We start from the raw sequence: 18,619 nt of genomic DNA, 5'->3' as shown, positions 1-18,619 counted from the left end.
GAGCTGGGGGCGGCATCTCTCTGTGCACTTGCTTTGCTTGGTGTCGGGAACCCTTGTCCGTGCCGCTTTAAGCTGGAGCCCAGGGTCCACCGGGCCGAAGCTGGGTGGCTGTGGATGAGCCAGGGCAGGACACTGGGCCCCTTCATCCGCCATTTGCAAGCCACAGACCTAGTTCAATCCCTGTCTTGCCCACGGGGAAAAGGAAGCCCCATGGACAAACCAAGGTGACTTCGTTCAAAGAGGAGGAAGCAGGGTGTCAGAGGACCAGGACCAGGCCGTAGCAATGTGCGGATCTTCTAAATTGGATTCTGGATTTTGCAGTCGGGCAGCGCTTTGTCCCATAAACGTGTTCTGACTGGCTGAGCAGGACAGGAACGAGGGGAGGAAGAGCGGACTGGCTACCTCGCCGTTAGGCCCCGTGTAAGGCTGGCACAGGGAGACAGGATCATGGGAAAAGGACTCCTTGGTTAACAGGGTACTTCCAGTTACCTTTTTTGTAAAGATGAGGGCAGAGTGAACTTGTTATCATGCCAAGGCAAACTGGCCTGCCGGCAAAATGTGACTGACATCTCGCTAATCCTCATTTCTTGCAGGTCAGATAAACAGCATGGTTTCAGCTTTAGTGTGAGTGACTCCATTTTGATTTGAGCCTGGTCGGTGTGGAAGTTTAGTTTTTAAAGATTTATTTATTTCTTTGAAAGGCACAGTTACAGAGATGTAGAGAGAGGTAGAGAAACAGAGGTCTTCCATCTGATGGTTCATTCCCCAAATGGCCAGAGTGGCCAGAGCTGGGCTAGTCCAAAGCCAGGAGCCAGGAGCTTCTTCCAGGTCTCCCATGTGCGTGCAGGGCCCAAGGACTTGGGCCATCTTCTAGTGCTTTCCCAGGCCATAGCAGAGAGCTGGATGGGAGGTAGAGCAGCTGGGACTTGAGCTAGCACCCAGATGGGATGCCGGCACTGCAGGCGGTGGCTTTACTGGCTACCGTTAGCCAGTTTTTCTATTTTCCTGTCTCCCTATCCCCACCTGACATGGAAAGTGACTTCTAAATGATCAGTCTGGTTTTTAAAATCTTTAAATTTATTTTCATTCTATTTGAAAGGCAGAGAGACAAATGGAGAGAGACCTCCATCTGCTGATTCAGTCCCCAAGTACTTGCAAAGGCCGGGGCTGGGCCAGGCCTAAGACAGGAGCCAGGAACGCCACGTGGTCTCCCGTGTGGGTGGCAGAAACCCAAGTACCTCACCACATTAGCAGGACGCTGGATCGGAAGCAGAGCCGGGACGCTACCTGGGCTCCCAGTGCGGGACGCAGGTGTCCTGAGGCATCTTAGCCTCTGCGCCCAGGGCTGCGCCGCAAGCTGGTTTTTGTTCTTTGCTTTTCTTTCTTCACCCCTTTTCTGTGTGTGCAGCAATGTCTTCTGCTCTTTGGAATACTTCTATTTTTTTTTTTAAAGATTTATTTATTTAATTCAGAGCAGAGTCACAGAGAGAGGAAGAGACAGACAGAAAGGTCTTCCATCTGCGGGTTCACTCTCCAAATGGCTGCAATAGCTGGAGATGCGCTGATCCAAAGCCAGGTGCCAGGTGCTTCCTCCTGGTCTCCCACACGGGTGCAGGACCCAAGCACTTGGCCATCCTCCACTGCTTTTCCAGGCCACAGCAGAGGGCTGGACTGGAAGAGGAGCAGCAGGGACACGAACTGGTGCCCGTATGGGATGCTGGTGCTGCAGGTGGAGGCTTAGCCTACTGCGCCACAGCCCCAGGCCCTGGAATACTTCTGTTTAATGGGACGGGGTGTTTAGATTCTAGAATCTAAACTTGAGTCGATGAAGGTGTTTCAGTTGTTTTGCGCTTGTCCTGCGACAGTTCCGTGGCTGTCACAGGTGTTTGTGATTTCACTTTATGGAGCAGGTGGAATCCCTCCCAGGGAAATTCCAGGGTCGCCTGACGTCCAAAGTCCAGGGGCGGAAGAGCGGGGATGAGAATCCACACCTCCAGACTCCCTCCTAGGCCCCTTCCCAGGCGGTACGGATCCTGCGTGCAGGGGTGCGGGGTGGTGGTGGTCTCGGAGGGCACAAGGATTTTCCATCCCAGAGCAGATAAGCAGGGCTGTGTGCTGTGCTTCAAGGTCAAGAGCATCCGGCCCTGGGCTTTGAAAGGAGACCACAGACCCCACACAAGCCTGTGGGAGACATCCTCAGCCCTGTGGCGTAGTGGGTGAAGCTGCCGCCTGCAGTGCCTGCATCCCACGTGGGCGCCAGTTTGAGTCCCGGCTGCTCCACTTCCAATCCAGCTCTCTGCTATGGCCTGGGAAAGCAGTAGAAGATGGCCCAAGTCCTTGGGTCCCTGTACCCACGTGGGAGCCCTGCAAGAAGCTCCTGGCTCTTGGTTTTGGATCAGCGCAGCTCTGGCCATTGCAGCCAACTGGGGAGTGAACCAGTGGATGGATGATCTCTCTCTCTCTATCTCTGCCTCTCCTCTCTCTGTGTAACTCTGACTTTCAAATGCATAAATAAATCCTTAAAAAAAAAAAAGGAAAAGAAGGCATACTTAATAAAAAATATTTCTTTGAAAAAAGAAAGAAAGAAACCGCTTGGAAGGAAGGCGATCCACTCCAACACCAAAATGCCAACTTGCTCCTGAGGACAGGGACACAGTGCACGACCCATATTAGCTTTCCCTTCTCTGAAAAGGAGTGAGGTACATTCAAGAAATCTTATTTAGGCTGGCGCCACGGCTCAATAGGCTAATTCTCCGCCTGCGGCACCAGCACACCGAGTTCTAGTCCCGGTCGGGGCGCTGGATTCTGTCCCGGTCGCTCCTCTTCCTGTCCAGCTCTCTGCTGTGGCCTCGGGGTGCAGTGGAGGATGGCCCAGGTGCTTGGGCCCTGCACCCCATGGGAGACCAGGAGAAGCACCTGGCTCTGGCTTGAAATCAGCGCGGTGCGCCGGCTGCAGCGGCCATTGGGGGGTGAAACAATGGCAAAGGAAGACCTTTCTCTCTGTCTCTCTCTCTCACTGTCCACTCTGCCTGTCAAAAAAAAAAAAAAAAAAGAAAGAAAGAAAGAAAGAAAGAAAGAAAGAAATCTTAATTATTCATTTATCTAATTTATTTGAAAGGGGGTGGAGAGAGATAGAAAGAGAGAGAGAGGGAAGGAGAGAGAAAGATGCCATCCACCTGCTAATGCATTCTCCAAATGCCCACAGCAGCTAGGCCAGTCCAGGGCAGCCAGGAGCCTGGAACCACCTCTAGGCCTTCCACGTGGGTGGCAGGGACCCCCGTACCTGACTCATCGTCTGCGGCCTCCCAGGCTGTGCACCCACAGGCAGCTGCAATCAGGAGTGGGGTCCGACCTTGAACCCATAGATGCTGATACAGGGTGCGGGCCTCCCACACAGCATGTGAACCACTGCACCAAACACCTGTCCCAGGCACGTGTACTTTTAAAAGTAGAAAGAGCTCCAGGAGCTGTCCTGTGCGAGGAATACAAAGGGGGCCCCAGTGAGTACAGAGGGAAGGAAACCTTGTGTTTGTTTTTTCCCTCCACCTGGCCCCGCCCTCAGGTAAGCCCCAGCAGCAGTGGCCACCAGGAAGGCGCCTGGGGCGCAGTCCTTTTCCATGACCAATGGAACTGAGGTTTGAAGAGCAGAGGGACCCTCGCTGTCCTCTCCAGCCGTCACTTGGTCCAAAGCAGACCCAGGCTCAGCAGGCCTGAGGCAGAGCAGGGAGAAGAAAGGAACGGGAACGGGAAGAGGGGCTAATGGAGCTTGGAGACAGGAGAGGAGGGACCTTGGGAAATGGATCCTGTGAATTGCATACGAACTCCTAGCCTCACAGGCGTGCACCTGCCCCCTGTGTACACGGATGCTCCTGTTGGGGTTCTGTCCCGGCACACACACGGTACACATACAAGGTGAAAACCCATTCAGCACAGATGGGATGGGCAGCTGGCTCACTTCCCAGATGCCCACGATGGCAGAGGCTGGGCTGGGCCAAAACTGCAAGCGGGAACTCAACCCAGGTCCTCCACGTGGGTGCCAGGGGCCCGAGTGCTTGAGCCACCACTGCTGCCTCCCAGGGGGCAGTGCATCAGCAGGAAGCTGGGGCCTGGTGTCAGACGTGGGCCTGGACCAACCCGGCTGTTGCAGTCATTTGGAGAGTGAACCAGCAGATGAAGATCTCTCTTTGTCTCTCTCTCTCTCTCTCTCTCTCTCTGTGTCACTCTGCCTTTCAAATAAATCTTAATAAAGTTGACAGTTCTTTTAAATGTTTTAAAATAAACCACTAGCTGCACTAACAAGAAATCAAGAGAAGAGACAAAGTAAGAGGCATGGAAAGGTGCTATCACCACAGACCCTACAGATGACAAAGGTAACAAGGGAACCGTGCAGACAAGCCTGCAGAAGCAGATGAGCTTGGAAGCAGAATCTTTTCCAGAGCTTCTATTAAAAAAAAAAATGTTGGCCAGCGCTGCGGCTCATTAGGCTAATCCTCTGCCTGTGGTGCTGGCACACCAGGTTCTAGTCCCGGTTGCTCCTCTTCCAGGCCAGCTCTCTGCTGTGGCCTGGGAAGGCAGTGGAGGATGGCCCAAGTCCTTGGGCCCTGCACCTGCATGGGAGACCAGGAGAAGCACCTGGCTCCTGGCTTTGGATCAGCTCGATGCGCCGGCCGCGGCAGCCATTGGAGGGTGAACCAACGGCAAAAGGAAGACCTTTCTGTCTCTCTCCCTCTCACTGTCTAACTCTGCCTGTCAAAAAAAAAAAAAAAAGAAAAAGCAAAGAAAAAAAAAAAAAGCAACTTCGTTCACGCTTGTTAAGAAACCAGAAGCAACTGAAGTCCATTCTTTCAGTGCTGAGCGTGAAACAAACTGTGCTGCATCCGTCCGGTGAGGCAGTCCGCTCGCAGCCGGAAAGCGATGGCCTGAGTGTCAAGGCCACCTCCAGGTCCCACGGGTATGAGGCTGTGACCTCCCGGAAAAGGCGGCTGGAGAGGCAGAGAGCAGATGCCCTGTCGGATAGTTTGACCAGGAAGGGAAAGTAGGAGGGGACCTGGGGGACGAGGTCCTGGGTCCCGACGGCGGTGCACACACGGACCCATACGACCCACAGAACTGTCCATCCCACAGAGTTAACTTGATGCCATTAAAATTAGAATTTTTGGCCTCCACTGGACCCTATGTCCAGTGGAGCAATTGTGCTGTTGTTTGCCCGAAAACCTCTGGAGTAGAATTGCTGGTCTTGAGCCAGGGCCTCAGGCGTGGAGGGGCTTTGGACCATCCTGGATGCCAGGGCACACGTCCCTGCCCCGGGGATCCCTGGGAGCTGGCTCTGACAGGGACTTAAACAAGGCCTTTGGGGGTGTGGAGGGGGGCTGGGGCTCAAGGTCACACAGTGGGGACTCTGAGAAGGCTCCTGAGTCGAGGCTTCCTCTGAGGGAAGGCCCAAAAGGACTGAAACCATTTTTTTTCCACGCACAAAAGCACTCAAAAGGAATCTTGGGCGTTTTTGGTTGAAATTTTATTCAGTGGGACGCTTTCTCTGAAAGCTACCTTATGCGTGTGATCTAGAAAACCAGAGTGAGGCCACGGTGGCAGGGATGGAAGGTGGGGGTCGGGGGCTCCCCCGGCCAAGGCTCCTGAGCATGCCCGAAGCTCGCTTCCCCGGCAGGTTGGCAGGCGCAGCCGGTGCCGCGACGCTTAAGGCTCTGGCTGTGCGTTGGCAACAAACCAGGTGTGACTGTGGCAGACTCGGTCCCGGCCGGTCGCCCTGGGCACTGGGTCTCTCTGCCAGGGCACCGGCTGCCTCCCGCCACCCTGGGGCCGGCAGTCGCGGCCTGCCACCCTTCGCCGTTGCATCTCTGGCCTCGGGGTTACAGGGTTAGAAGCTACAGTCCTCTCTTGGGTCACAGCGGGATCATGAAGCGCACCTCCTTCTCGTAGATGTCGGGGATCGGGCCCACCGGGGAGCTGAGCATGCGCACACTGTTCTTCCCGAACAGCTGGAACTCGTAGTGGATGAGCTGCTCCCAGAAGCCCACGTTGGGCCGGATGATGGGCCGGCAGGCCTTGGTCCAGGCGTGGGCGTCCAGCAGGGACATGGCGTGGTACTTCATGAGGTAGGCGAGGCACAGGGCGGCCGAGCGGCTCACGCCCGCGGCGCAGTGCAGCAGCGTGCGGCCCTGCTTCAGCTCCACGCCGTGGATGTGGTCGGCGATGGGGTCGAAGAAGCCGTAGAGCGGCGAGCTGGGGGCGTCAGCCACGGGCACGTGCATGTACTCGATGTGCTCGAAGACGGTGTTGGCGACCTCCACCGACACGTTGACCACCGAGGTGATCTGGTTGCTGGCCAGCAGCAGCTTGTTGTTGGCGGCCGAGCCGTTGCTGAGGTACAGGCTCCGGGTGATCTGCGAGAGGCCGCTGACCGACGGCTGCCGGAGCTGCACCGGGAAGGCACACGAGGCTGCGCTCATCAAGGCGGGGGCTCAGAAGGCGCGGAGGCGGGAGGCCTGCATCTGGCTGCTCGGGACACTGCGGGCCGGAGCGGGCGCTGAGCGAGCGCGGAGGCCGGCGGCCCAGCCCGCGGGGTCCGGGGAGGGGTCTGCGCGCCCCTTAGGCGGCCTTCTGAGCATCACAGCTCAATCACCCCCAGGCGGGGGGGGGGGGGACTCAGGAGAAACACAGACACCCAGGCCTCCCCGAGCCCACGGGCTCCGCATTTCCAGCACCCCCCGCAGGGGGTCCAATGGGCACAAAGCCCCCGCCCCCATCCCTGCTGGAACAGGCCCGAGTCTCCGCCCTTCAAAACTCTCTCGCCTCCAGTCCCTCCAAGCGGAAACCACTTTGCATGGGCTCCCGTCCCGGGTCCTCTGACTTCCTGCCCCATATCAGACCCTGAGCCGGGGCGTGGGCCCAGAGACCCCCGTCCTGGGAGTGGCTGGAGAGGGCCGGGAAGAGCAGGGCGGGGCGCAGCCTCTCTCTTCCGGAAGCCAGCCGTGTGGACCTGATGTCAAACAACACGGTCCTCCGTGCCGGCTCACGTTTCTGCGCCTGGGGAAGGGAGTGGCCGCAAGCCTCCGGGCAGGCCGGAGTCCCGGGCGCCACAGCAACCCCAGGATCCAGGGCAGAGAGGCAGCGGGGCCTCAGCGCCCCGCCATCTGCCGCCATGCACCCCCATCTGGGCCGCGCATTCGCTTTTAAATCACAGCTCTCGGGGCCAGCGAGGCCGTGGGCAGAAATGAAAAGTCCAGGCTGGGGGCCGGGGGTGGCGTGAGAAAGGACCCGGCGTCTGAAGATTCCCAAGGGGCAGGGAGTTTGGGGGAAAAAAAAAAAAAGCAACTTGCGAGCAGCCGGGCTTCACCGTTTGTAAGTCTGGGAAGCCGCAGGCGCCCGTCGGCCGCGGTTCGAGGCCCGAAGCGACCCGAAGCTGCCCAGGTGGGTGTACCTCGGGGTAGGTGGGGGGCGTCCTCGCCGGCTCAGCGTCAGGGCCCCGCGACCCTCTTACCTCTCGCCCGCAGGAGGGCTGGCGGGTTCGCTGGGGAAGCGGCCGCGGCGCCGAGTCTCGGCCGAGGGTCTCTGGGGGGAGGCCGCAGAGCAGTCACGGTCCCGGGGCCACAGTCCCCGCCGGCACAGCGCTCCGGTCTCCATGGCGATGGCCCCACGTTATGCTGGGCCTTTGGCGAAGTCCCGGCCTCGGTCCCACGGCTCACCAGGGTTACCCGCCCCGCGACCGCGCCGGCTGCAGTCCCGGGGGCGAGGCCGCCTCGAATCAGCCCCCCGCAGCCCACTCCATCCCGCCCCGTCTGTCTCCACGGCAACGCGCCGGGTCGCACCACGGCGGCCGCCGAGGGACAATCCTGCCGCGGCGGCGGCTTCCGGGGGCGGGGCTCCGCGCTCTGGCCCCGCCCCTCCGCGCGCGTCGCCCTGGGTAACGCGCGGCGCTCGGCTCGCGGCGCGGGCCCGGGTTGAGGGAGGCGGGTCTCCCTCACACCGGGTCCGCCCGCGCTCTCGGACCATGAGTTCCAGCTTGACTCCCATCGCCGAGTCGCCCTCCGTCGCGAAAGACCCCGCGACACAGCCGGTTCGGGTCACATGGGACCTGGCCCGGTCCGAGGACCGAGAGGCCGCCGCGCAGGCGACCCCCGGCCCCAGCGCCCCCCGGGGCCCCGAGTTGCGACGCGACAGGGTCGGCAGCCGCGCGGAGCGGGTCCTCGGGGTCCACCCGCAGCTGTGCTTCCTGCCGCCGCGGGCCTCGCAGCCTCTGGTGCTCGTCAGGTGCGGCCCTGGGCCAGGCGCGGCTCCAGACCCCCTCACGGCGCGGTCGCTTTAGACCCCGAGGGAGGGCGCCGCTCCCGCTCAGCCCCCACCCGCACACCCCCTCAAGCCCCCTTCCCTGCCCCGGATCAGAGAGCGGTTCTTGGAGAACAATGACACGCATTGTGGGACTAGCGAGCACCACGGGACTACGCATGCGCTGTCCGTTCTTGGGCGCGTCCTGGGGAGAAGAGGGTGACGTCAGGGGGTTTGGAACCTTGACCTTGGGCCCTGTTAGCCCTAGGCTGGACAGACAGGTGCTGTAAAAGGCGGTGAGGGTTGACGCAACCAACTCTGGATTCTGGCAATGTATGTCCCTTTGGCTGGCGTCACCTTTCTTCTGAACTGGCCCTGACCCTTCAGTCCCCTTGGATTTGACCTCGTGTGGCACGGGCACCTCTGGGATGGGCCCTCAACCCCTTAAGAGCCGCGTTTTTCGTTCTTGGCATCTAAGAAACACCCCCACCCCCCAAGTAGCCCCTCTGTCTGAATGGAGACAGCTAATGAGCAACTGTGAAAACTGACCGAACCGTGCTGGGTACCCCCGCTAGGGCACCGTCCCTCCAGGCGCTGGGCCTGCCCTGGGCCCAGCCGTGGTCACCTCTAACCTGAACCATCTCCCCTCGCCCCTCCCAACAGCGGCATGAATTCCAGTGAGGCAGCCGTGAGACGTTTCTTACCCAAGAACCACTTGTCCCGAGTGATCATCCGTGACAACCTGAGTGCCCAGCGCATCTGTGAGATGGAGGTAAAGCGGCCGCACGCTTTACGGATGTTCGACCCACATTCATCGCGCTTTCCCCGTATCCTGGAGCTGGGAAGATCATAGATCTCAGAGATGATGGGGACCCATCCAAGCACCGTAGGCAGGCCCCGTTTTGTAGAGGGGACCCGTTGGTACCCGAGGTTGCTGACTTGGCCTGGGGTGTCGCCCTTATTCCTGGACTGAAGGAGCCAGGGAGAACGACTCCATGTCTCTTAGGTCCTGTAGTATCTCCCCACCCCCAACAAAGCACAGTATCTCTCTGGGGAACCCCTGAATAGGTTGTTACTGTCTGCTGTACAGGGTCTTGGGTCTTACAGCTTGGATTGGCATCAGCACTGTCTGCTCCGGTGGTTTTTCCTTTCTGGATTATCCCCACTTTCCAAACGAGATGAGAACAAAGGCGCGTCTGCCTCTCTGTGCTTCTGGACAAGTAGGATTGGAGCTGCTTCCTTAAGCCCAAGTGCTCTGGCTCCAGTGGGGCCCATAGACCCTGATGGCTGGCCACATGAAATGAGTCACGAGGGCCTGCGTGGGGCAGGATGCACTCCAGGAACGGACTCGCGCCTGCACGCAGGGAAGCAGCCTGGAGCTGATCCTCCTCCTCCTCCCCTTACGTTTTTTGTTAATTTATTAGAAAGAGAGAGAGACAGAGACAGGGAGAGAGATCTTCCATCTGTTGATTCACTCCCTGAATGGTTGCAACACCCAGGGCTGGGCCAGGCCAAAGCCAGGAGCTTCATCTGTGTCTTAGATGGCATGGGTGGCAGGGTCCCAAGCACTTGAGCCATTTTTCTTTTTTTTTTTTTTTTAAGATTTATTTATTTGAAAGTCAGAGTTACAGACAGAGAGGGAGAGACAGAGATCTTTCATCTGCTGGTTCAGTCCCCAAATGGCTGCAATGGCTGGAGCTGGGCAGGTACAGAGCTAGGAGCCAAGGCCTTTATCTAGGTCTCCTACATGGGTGCAAGGGCCCAAGCACTTGGGGCATCTTCTGCCACTTTCCCAGGCACGCTAGCAAGGAGCTGGATTGGAAGTGGAGCTGAGACTCCAAACTGGTGACTTGGGCCATCTTCCATTGCTTTCCCAGGCTCACTGGATTGGAAGTAGAGAAGCTGAGAGACAAACCCATGCCCATCTGGGATAACGGCATTGCAGGCGGCAGCTTAACCCTCTGTGCCACTATGCTGGCCCATGCTGCCCTCTTCCTGCCTGTGTTCCAGTGTCAAGTCTGGGTGGGCCCATGGGATTCCGGCATGGAGCAGGGTGGAGAACCTTAGCCAGCGGCGACATATCCAATTGAGGGCTCAGCGTTCCCCGCCAAGAGTCCAGAGATGTGGTGCAGTAGAAACAGGGTGAACTTGGTGATGGGGAGGTCAGCCTTGTGTGACCTCGGGCAAGTTACACTTCCCCCAGAACTCTGCTTTCTCATCTGTGAAGTAGATTCTATTTTTTCCCCCCAAAAAAGATTCATGTATTTGAAAGGCAGAGTGACAGATTTTCCATCCCACAGTTCACTCCCCAAATGGCTGCAGAGCTGGGTTGGGGCCAGGCAGAATCCAAGAGCCAGGGATTCCATCTGGGTCTCCCAGGTGGATGGCAGGGGCCCAAGCCTTCTACTTCTACTGCTTTCCCGGGTGCATTAGCAGGCAGCTGGATTGGAAGCCGAGCAGCCAGGACTCCGGTATGGGGTGCCGCATGGCGTAGAATCTATTGGGATGCTTTTGCAGGTGATATAAACTGACCCTGAACTAGTTCAAGCAAAATAAAGAACATTAGGCTTACATAGTCAAGGTTGCATGGGGCACGGTCACCGGGTTTGGGGACGAGCGAAGCCAGGGCCCCTGATTGCACTGGTGTGTGTTCACCCTCCCTCTCATCTCCCTGGTCTGCTGCTTTCTGACCATTGCCGCCGCCATCGGGCTGGTTGTCTCTGGGGAGTGAGGTCACAGGAACCCCTGGCCTGAAGACCAGAAAAGAGAGAGTACGTCTGCTGTTGCTCAAGTGAGACAAACCCTAGAGGGGGATTCCACGTGGTCCCAGCTGGGTCACGGGCCCATCGCCTGCTCCAGGACTGCAGCCAAGCAGTGTGGGAGCTCTGCTCTCTGGCCCAGGGCGGATCAGGGGACCAAACCTGTAAGCAGTGGGCAGGGACTACACCTCTGGCAGTGGGACAAGGATCCCTAAAATCCTGTAACTGCAAACCCCTGAGTTGTACGAGACAGCTGTGCTGTCCAGAGGCTTCCTTTTAAACTGTGTTGCGCCTGTGTGTGTCTTGGCACTTGATGTCCTCGGTATCATTACCCTTCATTTAATTATTCAGGAAACAGACTCAGACCGAACCGTTGGGGTGGCCTCTTGAGCACTGCGGAGTTATGCACAGGGGTCTGACTGGCCATTATGTAAGACGTTCTCCCTTAAGAATGGGCTGGGGCTGGCTGTGGTGGCACAGCAGGGTAAGCCACCACCTGTGATGCCAGGCATCCCACATGGGCTCCAGCTCCTGTCCCCGCTGCTCCACTTCCATCCCAGCGCCCTGCTAGATGCAGCTGGAAAGCAGCACTTGGGCACCCTGCCATCCGTGTGGGAGACCCAGAAGAAGCTCCCGGCTCCTGGCTTTGGTCTGGCCCAGCCCTAGCTTTTGTGGCCATTTGGGGAGTGTCCCAGAGGATAGAAGAGCCCTTTCTCTGTAACTGCCTTTCAAATAAACAAATAAATCTTAAAAAGAAAGAAAAGAGCATGGGCTGCCCTTCTCCGATTGTGGACACCCGTGACTGGTGAGAGGCCAGCATGCAGGACTACACGGGTTTAGGGCTTGGGTGGGAGCGTGGCAGTGTTTCTGTCTCCCTGGAAAGCATTCATAGTGTTTTGGCCACTGGATCCAACCGGCACAGCTGAGATCTGGTGCCGTGGGACGCCCCTGGCTCTGACAGTGATGGCTGATTTCATTCATCTACGCCACGCTTCCCAAGCCAGGGTGCTCTTGGCCCTTAGGGGCCATCGGCAATGCCTGGAGAATATTTGTTTAGCACAGGCACCAGAGGGATGGTGTTACTAGCCTGTGGTAGGTAGAGGCCAGGGAGGTGGCTAAACCTCCTACAGTGTGCAGGGCAGCCCTGCCCCCCACCCAGAGAACTGTCCAGCTCTAAATCTCACTCACGTCCAGGCTGAGAAACCCTGCCCAGGAGTCCCGCTCATGGTGGACCCAGCGGCCGAGAGAGGCCAGGAGCCCTGCGGTCACAGGTGGACTGGAAAGCGATGGTAAAAGCGGCACTGGCGTCTCGGTGGCTGGCTGCTTCAGTCGTCTCAGGTGCATGACAAATTCTGAGAGGACTTCCAATTTCCGTGAGAAAACGGAATTAAAGAGTAAGGTTATTTTGGTACAGATAATTTTTGGCAATCCATTCATAGTTTTCTTTCTAAACAAGGCTTACTGGGACCGGTGCTGTGACGTAATAGGTTAAGCCTTAGCCTGGGGTGCTGGCATCCCATCCCATAATGGGCACCAGTTCATGTCCCAGCTGCTCCACTTCCGGTCTAACTCTCTGCCGTGACCTAGGAAAGCAGTGGAAGATGGCCCAAGTTCTTGGGCCCCTGCACCCACGTGGGAGACTTGGAAGAAGCTCCTGGCTCCTAGCTCCAGCCGTTGTGGCTATCTGGGGAGTGAACCAGCGGATGGAAGACCTCTCTCTCTCTTACTCCCTCTGGCTGTAACTCTGCCTCTCAAATAAATATAGAAATCTTAAAAAAAAAAAAGAAAGAAAAAAAAGAAAAACCCACAAGATTTATTTATTTGAAAGGCAAAGTCTCTCTCTCTCTCTCTCTCTCCCTCCCTCACTGCCTCCCTCCCTCTCTCCCTCCCTCACTGCCTCCCTCCCTCTCTCCCTCTCTCTCCTCTCTCTCTCTCACGCACACACACACACACACAGATCTTCCATTTGCTCCTTCACGCCTCAAATGTCTACAATAGCTGGGGCTGCTCCAGGCTGAATCCAGGACCAGGAACTCCATCTGGTTGTCCCGTGAGGGTGGCAGGAACTGGACCCACAATCTGCTGCCGCCCAGGTGCATTCACGGGGAGCAGGGTTGGAAGCAGAGTTGCCAGGCCTTGAGCTGGCACCTCGATTTGGGACGCGGGCACCTCAGGCCATGGCCACTTCTGCGTAATGTGCATTTTCCATGACCGTTGAAAAGCGGCCTCCCAAACACATGGATTTCAAAATAATTTGCCCCAAATAGCTTATCTTTGAGTTCTCTTGTCCCATGAGCTTTTGGAAGTACTGCCATATAGATTCCTGGCCCCCCTCCAAATCCTTCTAAGCTGGAACCTGAGGGCTGGTTTTTTTTTTTTTTTTTTTTTTTTTTTTAATCAAGCAACTTAAATGTTTCCTGTGCTCAGCCAGAGTTAGGAGGACTGATTGGAACAATGTGTCTTTTTCAATGCCATGTCTCCCAGGCCTCCTCTTCAACCCATGGATGATGAATCCCATCAAGGTGGACTGGCCTTTAGGGAGAGCTGCTTTGCTCTGGGTTGGTCTTATCAGAATGCTCTGTAGATTTCATCATCTCCTATCAAATGGTGTCTGTTAAACAATGATTCATTTTATTTCCTTGAAATACAAGAGAGACAGACGGACAGAGGTCTCTCCCAGCTTCTCATTCACTCCCTCAATGCCCAGAGCAGGTGGGGCTAGCCCAGTTGGCAGCTGGGAGCCTGGAACAGGAGTAGCAGGGACCCAACCATGCGAGCCGCCACCTGCTGCCTTCCAGGGTGTGGGTTAGCAGGAACTGGGACTGGGGAGCAGGATGGCCTGTTAACTATTGCAACAAACACCCTGCCTCCCACCAGATTCTGTTTCTCTGTGCCCTAAACCTTCCCATCCTTCAAAATCCACCTCCCCCAGTTTACGTATCAGCTCTTCCATTCAGCTCTTCTTAGTGTTTCCTTTCTTTGAATTCTGTGCTTCCTTTTAGGGGTGTATCTCTTTTATTTTTATTTATTTGAAAGAGAGTTATAGAAAGAAGGAGAGAGACCTTCCATCTGCTGGTTCACTCCCTGGGTGGCCACAATGGCCAGGGCTGGGCCAGGCTCTCTGCCTCCCCTGGCACATTAGCAGGGAGCTAGATCGGAAGTGGAGCTGCTGGGACTCGAAATGGTGCTCATGTTGAATGCTGGTGTTGCAGGTGGCAGCTTCACCTGCGCCATCACACACCCCAGGGAGGTATCACTTTTTGCCTGGCCTGGAGATATCTGGACATGTGTCTCACCTCCTGACCACACTGCAGCTACTGTGAGCGCCTATCCTTGATAGATTTTTTTTCTAAAAAATTTATTTATTTATTTATTTATTTGAAAGAGAGAGAGAGAGAGAGAGAGAGAGAGAGATCTTCCACCCACTGACTCACCCCTCAGATAGCTGCAAGGGCTAAGGCAGAGCCAGGCTGAAGTCAGGATGCAGGGGCTTTTTCCAGGTCTCCCATGTGGGTATCAGGGGCCCAAGTACTTGGCCATCTTCCACTGCTTTCCTCAGACCATTAGCAGGGAGCTGGATTGGAAGCGGAGCAGCCAGGACACAAACGGGTGTCCATATGGGATGCGTGCTTTACCCACTGTGACACAGTGCTGGCCCCATCCTTGATATTTGTATCCCCTCCTGCAGCCAGCTCACTGGAATAAATAAATGACTTGGGGGGGGGTATCACTACGTTCCTAAATCTCTGGTTATGAAATACATGAAACTTGTATAACTTCCAGGCCTGAAACCAAAATATTCTAAAAAAACAAAACAAAACAAACAAACAAAAAAAAGAGTAAGATAAGCTGTGCCTTCCCGGACCTTCCAGTCTTGTTGTCAGCAGGACAGAGGATACGTGACAGGACGGCACTTCGAGACAGTTCGTAGAAAGTGAACACTATGAAAAAACTGCATGCATGTCAACGTTGTTTTGCCCCAAAATAAGCATATTTTTAACTCCATTTTTCATGAACTTTTTTTTTAAAGATTTATTTTTTTATTTGAAAGAGTTACACAGAGAGAGGCAGAGAGAGAGAGAGAGAGAGGTCTTCTATCCGCTGGTTCACTCCCCAATTAGCCGCAACAGCTGGAGCTGCGCCCATCCAAAGCCAGGAGCCAGGAGCTTCTTCCAGGTCTCCCACATGGGTGCAGGGATCCAAGGACTTGGGCCATCTTCTACTGCTTTCCCAGGCCACAACAGAGAGCTGGATCGGAAGTGGAGCAGCCAGGACTCGAACCAGAGCCCATATGGGATGCCAGCACTGCAGGCAGCAGCTGTACCCACTACATCACAGTGTCAGCACTGAACTTTTTTTTTTAAAGTCATTTATTTATTCGAAAGCAGAGTGACACACAGAGAGAGACTCCAAATGTCCACAACAGCCAGGGCTGCACTAGACCAAAGCCAGGAACTCCATCCTGGCCTCCCACATGGTGGCAGTGGTCAAGTACTGGTCCAAGTCCAGGCGGGCAGCAGGGAGCTGGCGTGGAAGTGGAGCAGCCAGGACCTGAACCAGCGCTCCAGTATGGGATGCTGGCGTCCTAAGCAGCCGCTTAACCCATGGTGGTGCCACAGTGTTGGCATCTCCCTGACCTTTGTGACGCCCCCTTGTGGGAGACGTAAGTAGAATTCGGTGTGACACCGGGATGCCACGGTGTGTGGGAAGCAGCACCTGATGCGTTGTGGGAGGAGACTCCCCTGTGTCTTTCTGATTGGTCTTCAGTACAGAGGTTGTTAAGGCCAAAGTCAGGTTCCTAGACTGCAGTTTGCCGGAAGGTGAAGGTTCTCCACCCTGATGCCTCTTCTTTACCAATGGAGAAGCCGAAGCCCCCCGTGTGTGAAGGTAATTGTTGGAAGAATTTGCGTCCACCCTACACATCGTCCACCCCCATGCCGGCAGCCCCAGAGGCCTCGAAGTGGCTCCTTGCTCCTGACCTCACCTCTGATTGCTTTTTTTTTTTTTTTTTTTTTTTTTTTATTGTCGTTAAGATGAGAGCATCAGAGAAGACCAAGAGAAAGAGGAGCCACCTGCACGACCACCTGAAGAAGAAGTTCATGCTGGAACAGCTCCGGAAGCTGGAGCGCTGGAGGCGGGAGTCCATGAGCATCCGGCAGTACCTGTACAGCCTGCCGCCCGTGTACAAGTTCCAGTCCCACAAGAGAAGCCAGCCGCCCTAGCCAGGGCAGAGCCACATGCCCAGGGTCACCGTGATGCCCGTCTGATGGGAGGAAACTGGGAAGAAGCCAGCCCATGCCAGCGTGGAATAATAAACTGAGACCAGCAGACAGCAGAGCACAAAAAAAAAAAAAAAAAAAAAGAACCACAAAACTGAGCAGTGCTACTGTTCCTTGCCCCAGCCGTCGCCCGTGTCCTGGAGAAGGTGATGCTGACAGGCCAGTCCGTGGCCGAGGAAGAAATTCAGCCTTCAGCACCCGTATGTGTGTGTGCGCTGGCAGGCCAGGACAGGGACATGGGGCCCGTGGTAGCTGAGATGGGAGGGGCCTCAAATACCGGGCATTCCAGTGGTAAGGAGGTCAGGGTTGGGGCCGGCGTGTGGCTCACTTGGTTAATCCTCCGCCTGCGGCGCCAGCACCCAGGGTTCTAGTCCCGGTTGCTCCTCTTCCAGTCCAGCTCTCTGCTGTGGCCCTGGCGGGCAGTGGAGGATGGCCCCAAGTGCTTGGGCCCTGCACCCGCATAGGAGACCAGGAGGAAGCACCTGGCTCCTGGCTTCAGATTGGCATGGTGCCGACTATAGCAGCCATTTGGGGGGTGAACCAACGGAAGGAAGACCTTTCTCTCTGTCTCTCTCTCTCTCACTGTTTAACTCTGCCTGTCCAAAAAAAAAAAAAAAAAAAAAAAGGAGGTCAGGGTCGGGCATCAGACCTGGCTTAAGTGGCTCTTTCTTGAAGCTGCCTATCAGCCCTGTGACCTTGTAAGCTCCTCCAGCCTCCATTAGAGTGACAGGAAGAGAGAGAGAGGAAGAAAGAGAGAGAGGAAGAGAGAGAGAGAGAGAGATCTCCCTTTTGCTGATCACTCCCCAAATGGCCACAACAGCCAGGGTTGGAGCATGCTAAGGTCAGGAGCCAGGAACTCCATCCTGATCTCCCATGTGGGTGGCAGAGACCAGAGACTTGGGCCGTCATCTGCTGCCTTCCCAGGAGCGTTAGCAGGGAGCTAGGTCCGAGGCAGAGAAGCTGGAACTTGATAAGCGAGGCCGGGGTTGCAAGCAGCAGCTTAACCTCTCCCCACCCCCACCCCCAGTGCCACAAGGCCAAGGCCAGGCCCCCGTTATCCTACTCTGAAAGGGTGGGGGCAGTAGCAGGTGCAGCTGCCATGAAGTACTGACGGAGGCCGTCCCGGGCTTGGCCCTGGGCCTGGCACTCCCCGAGGCTGTCATGAGGACTCCGGCCTTGCTGGTCCCCACTCTGAGCTCTGTGCGCTGTGCCCGCCACACATTGAGAGTCTCCACGCTGTGCCTTCACTGTGAAGAACCCTCTAGAATGTCTCAGCTCCCATAGTTATCTCAGCGGCGCTTCCCGTGAGGCGGTTCCTGTCTGCCCTTCCCCTGCGTCCCGTGGGCTTCCTCTCCCGTCTGAACTGGGATGACTTGGGGCGGCTTCATTTCTGCCTCACCGTCTGGTGTCGGTCCTATTCCTCGGATGAGAGGGACTTGGAGAAGCTCATGGGAAATGAAATGGAAAGGTAAATTTACTTTGCTGCGAAGCGCGTGGCAATCCGTACTTCCAGATTTCCTGCCTGAGAGTTCACAGTTCCCACGATCTTTGTGGAGACCCCTGGTCCATCCCCTGGGGGCCCGGGGCAGGCAGAGGCTGCGCAAGATTTTGGGTTCCATTCGGGTTTCCCTTCTTTGGTGCGCCCCCAGCTGGCCCCAGCAGAGAAGGCCCCTCCCTCTGAGCCCTGTGCACCACGCCCCGGTCTGCACACCACGTGTCCTGGGTCCCGAGGTGGCTGTGTGACTCCCTCATCTCCGTAGGCACAGTGCCTAATAAAGGAGCAGTCGCCGGGTGTTCTGGATAAATGCTCCTTTACTCCTGTTTGTGTCACTCACAGCATCGGGACAGTGCACAGAGTAAGGGCCGGGCCCATGTTTTTAATTGTCATTGTATCTGAAAGAGAGAGAAATCCCATCTGTTGGTTCACTCCCCAAATGCCCACAGCACGGACCAACCAAGACTAAGCCAGGTGAAAGGCAGAGCCAGGAGCTCCACCCTGGTCTCCTACGTGGGTGGCAGGGACCCAAGTACTTGAGCCGTCACTGCTGCCTCCGGGGGTGCACACTGGTGGGAAGCTGGATCGGAAGCCCAGAGCAGTTGGGGCGCCAACCCGGCACTCGGGTATGGGTGCTGCTGTCCCTAATGGTCGCACATTTTTGTTTTTAAAGTTAACCAGGTGTCCTCCGTTTCCTGAGCCAGGCACAAAGCTCTGTTCTTTGCCAACGTGATTTCATTGAATCATCCCAACCACAAAATAGGTCATTTAGGGAGAAGTGGGGGCTCAGAGAATAAGACTCC

General features: G+C 56.3%; 2 protein-coding genes across 2 annotated transcripts; one reads left to right on the top strand and one right to left on the bottom strand.

Moving 5' to 3' along the window:
* Nucleotides 1-5,493: 5,493 nt before the first annotated feature.
* On the bottom strand, nucleotides 5,494-7,824 carry LOC133751989 (dual specificity protein phosphatase 18-like). Its single transcript, XM_062182272.1, has 2 exons — nucleotides 7,499-7,824; nucleotides 5,494-6,525 (listed from the first exon to the last, which is right to left on the bottom strand). Exon 2 carries the CDS (start codon nucleotides 6,465-6,467, stop codon nucleotides 5,901-5,903), a length of 567 nt encoding a protein of 188 aa, XP_062038256.1. The 5' UTR covers nucleotides 6,468-6,525; nucleotides 7,499-7,824; the 3' UTR covers nucleotides 5,494-5,900.
* Nucleotides 7,825-7,942: 118 nt separating this feature from the next.
* LOC133751990 (uncharacterized protein C5orf52-like) lies at nucleotides 7,943-18,059 on the top strand. Its single transcript, XM_062182273.1, has 3 exons — nucleotides 7,943-8,268; nucleotides 8,947-9,055; nucleotides 16,076-18,059. The coding sequence occupies exons 1-3, from the start codon at nucleotides 8,009-8,011 to the stop codon at nucleotides 16,262-16,264; spliced, it is 558 nt and encodes a 185-aa protein (XP_062038257.1). The 5' UTR covers nucleotides 7,943-8,008; the 3' UTR covers nucleotides 16,265-18,059.
* Nucleotides 18,060-18,619: the final 560 nt, after the last annotated feature.

Source organism: Lepus europaeus, chromosome 23 (assembly GCF_033115175.1).
Source record: "Lepus europaeus isolate LE1 chromosome 23, mLepTim1.pri, whole genome shotgun sequence".
In the NCBI taxonomy this organism is placed as follows: domain Eukaryota; kingdom Metazoa; phylum Chordata; class Mammalia; order Lagomorpha; family Leporidae; genus Lepus; species Lepus europaeus.
This window is presented reverse-complemented; position numbering and strand designations above follow the sequence as displayed.

Coding starts and splice junctions, on each gene's coding strand:
- LOC133751989 (XM_062182272.1), bottom strand. CDS start 6,467: ATGAGCGCAGCCTCGTGTGCCTTCCCGGTGCAGCTCCGGCAGCCGTCG.
- LOC133751990 (XM_062182273.1), top strand. CDS start 8,009: ATGAGTTCCAGCTTGACTCCCATCGCCGAGTCGCCCTCCGTCGCGAAA. Junction 8,269..8,946: donor CAGCCTCTGGTGCTCGTCAG/GTGCGGCCCTGG, acceptor CCCTCCCAACAG/CGGCATGAATTCCAGTGAGG. Junction 9,056..16,075: donor AGCGCATCTGTGAGATGGAG/GTAAAGCGGCCG, acceptor ATTGTCGTTAAG/ATGAGAGCATCAGAGAAGAC.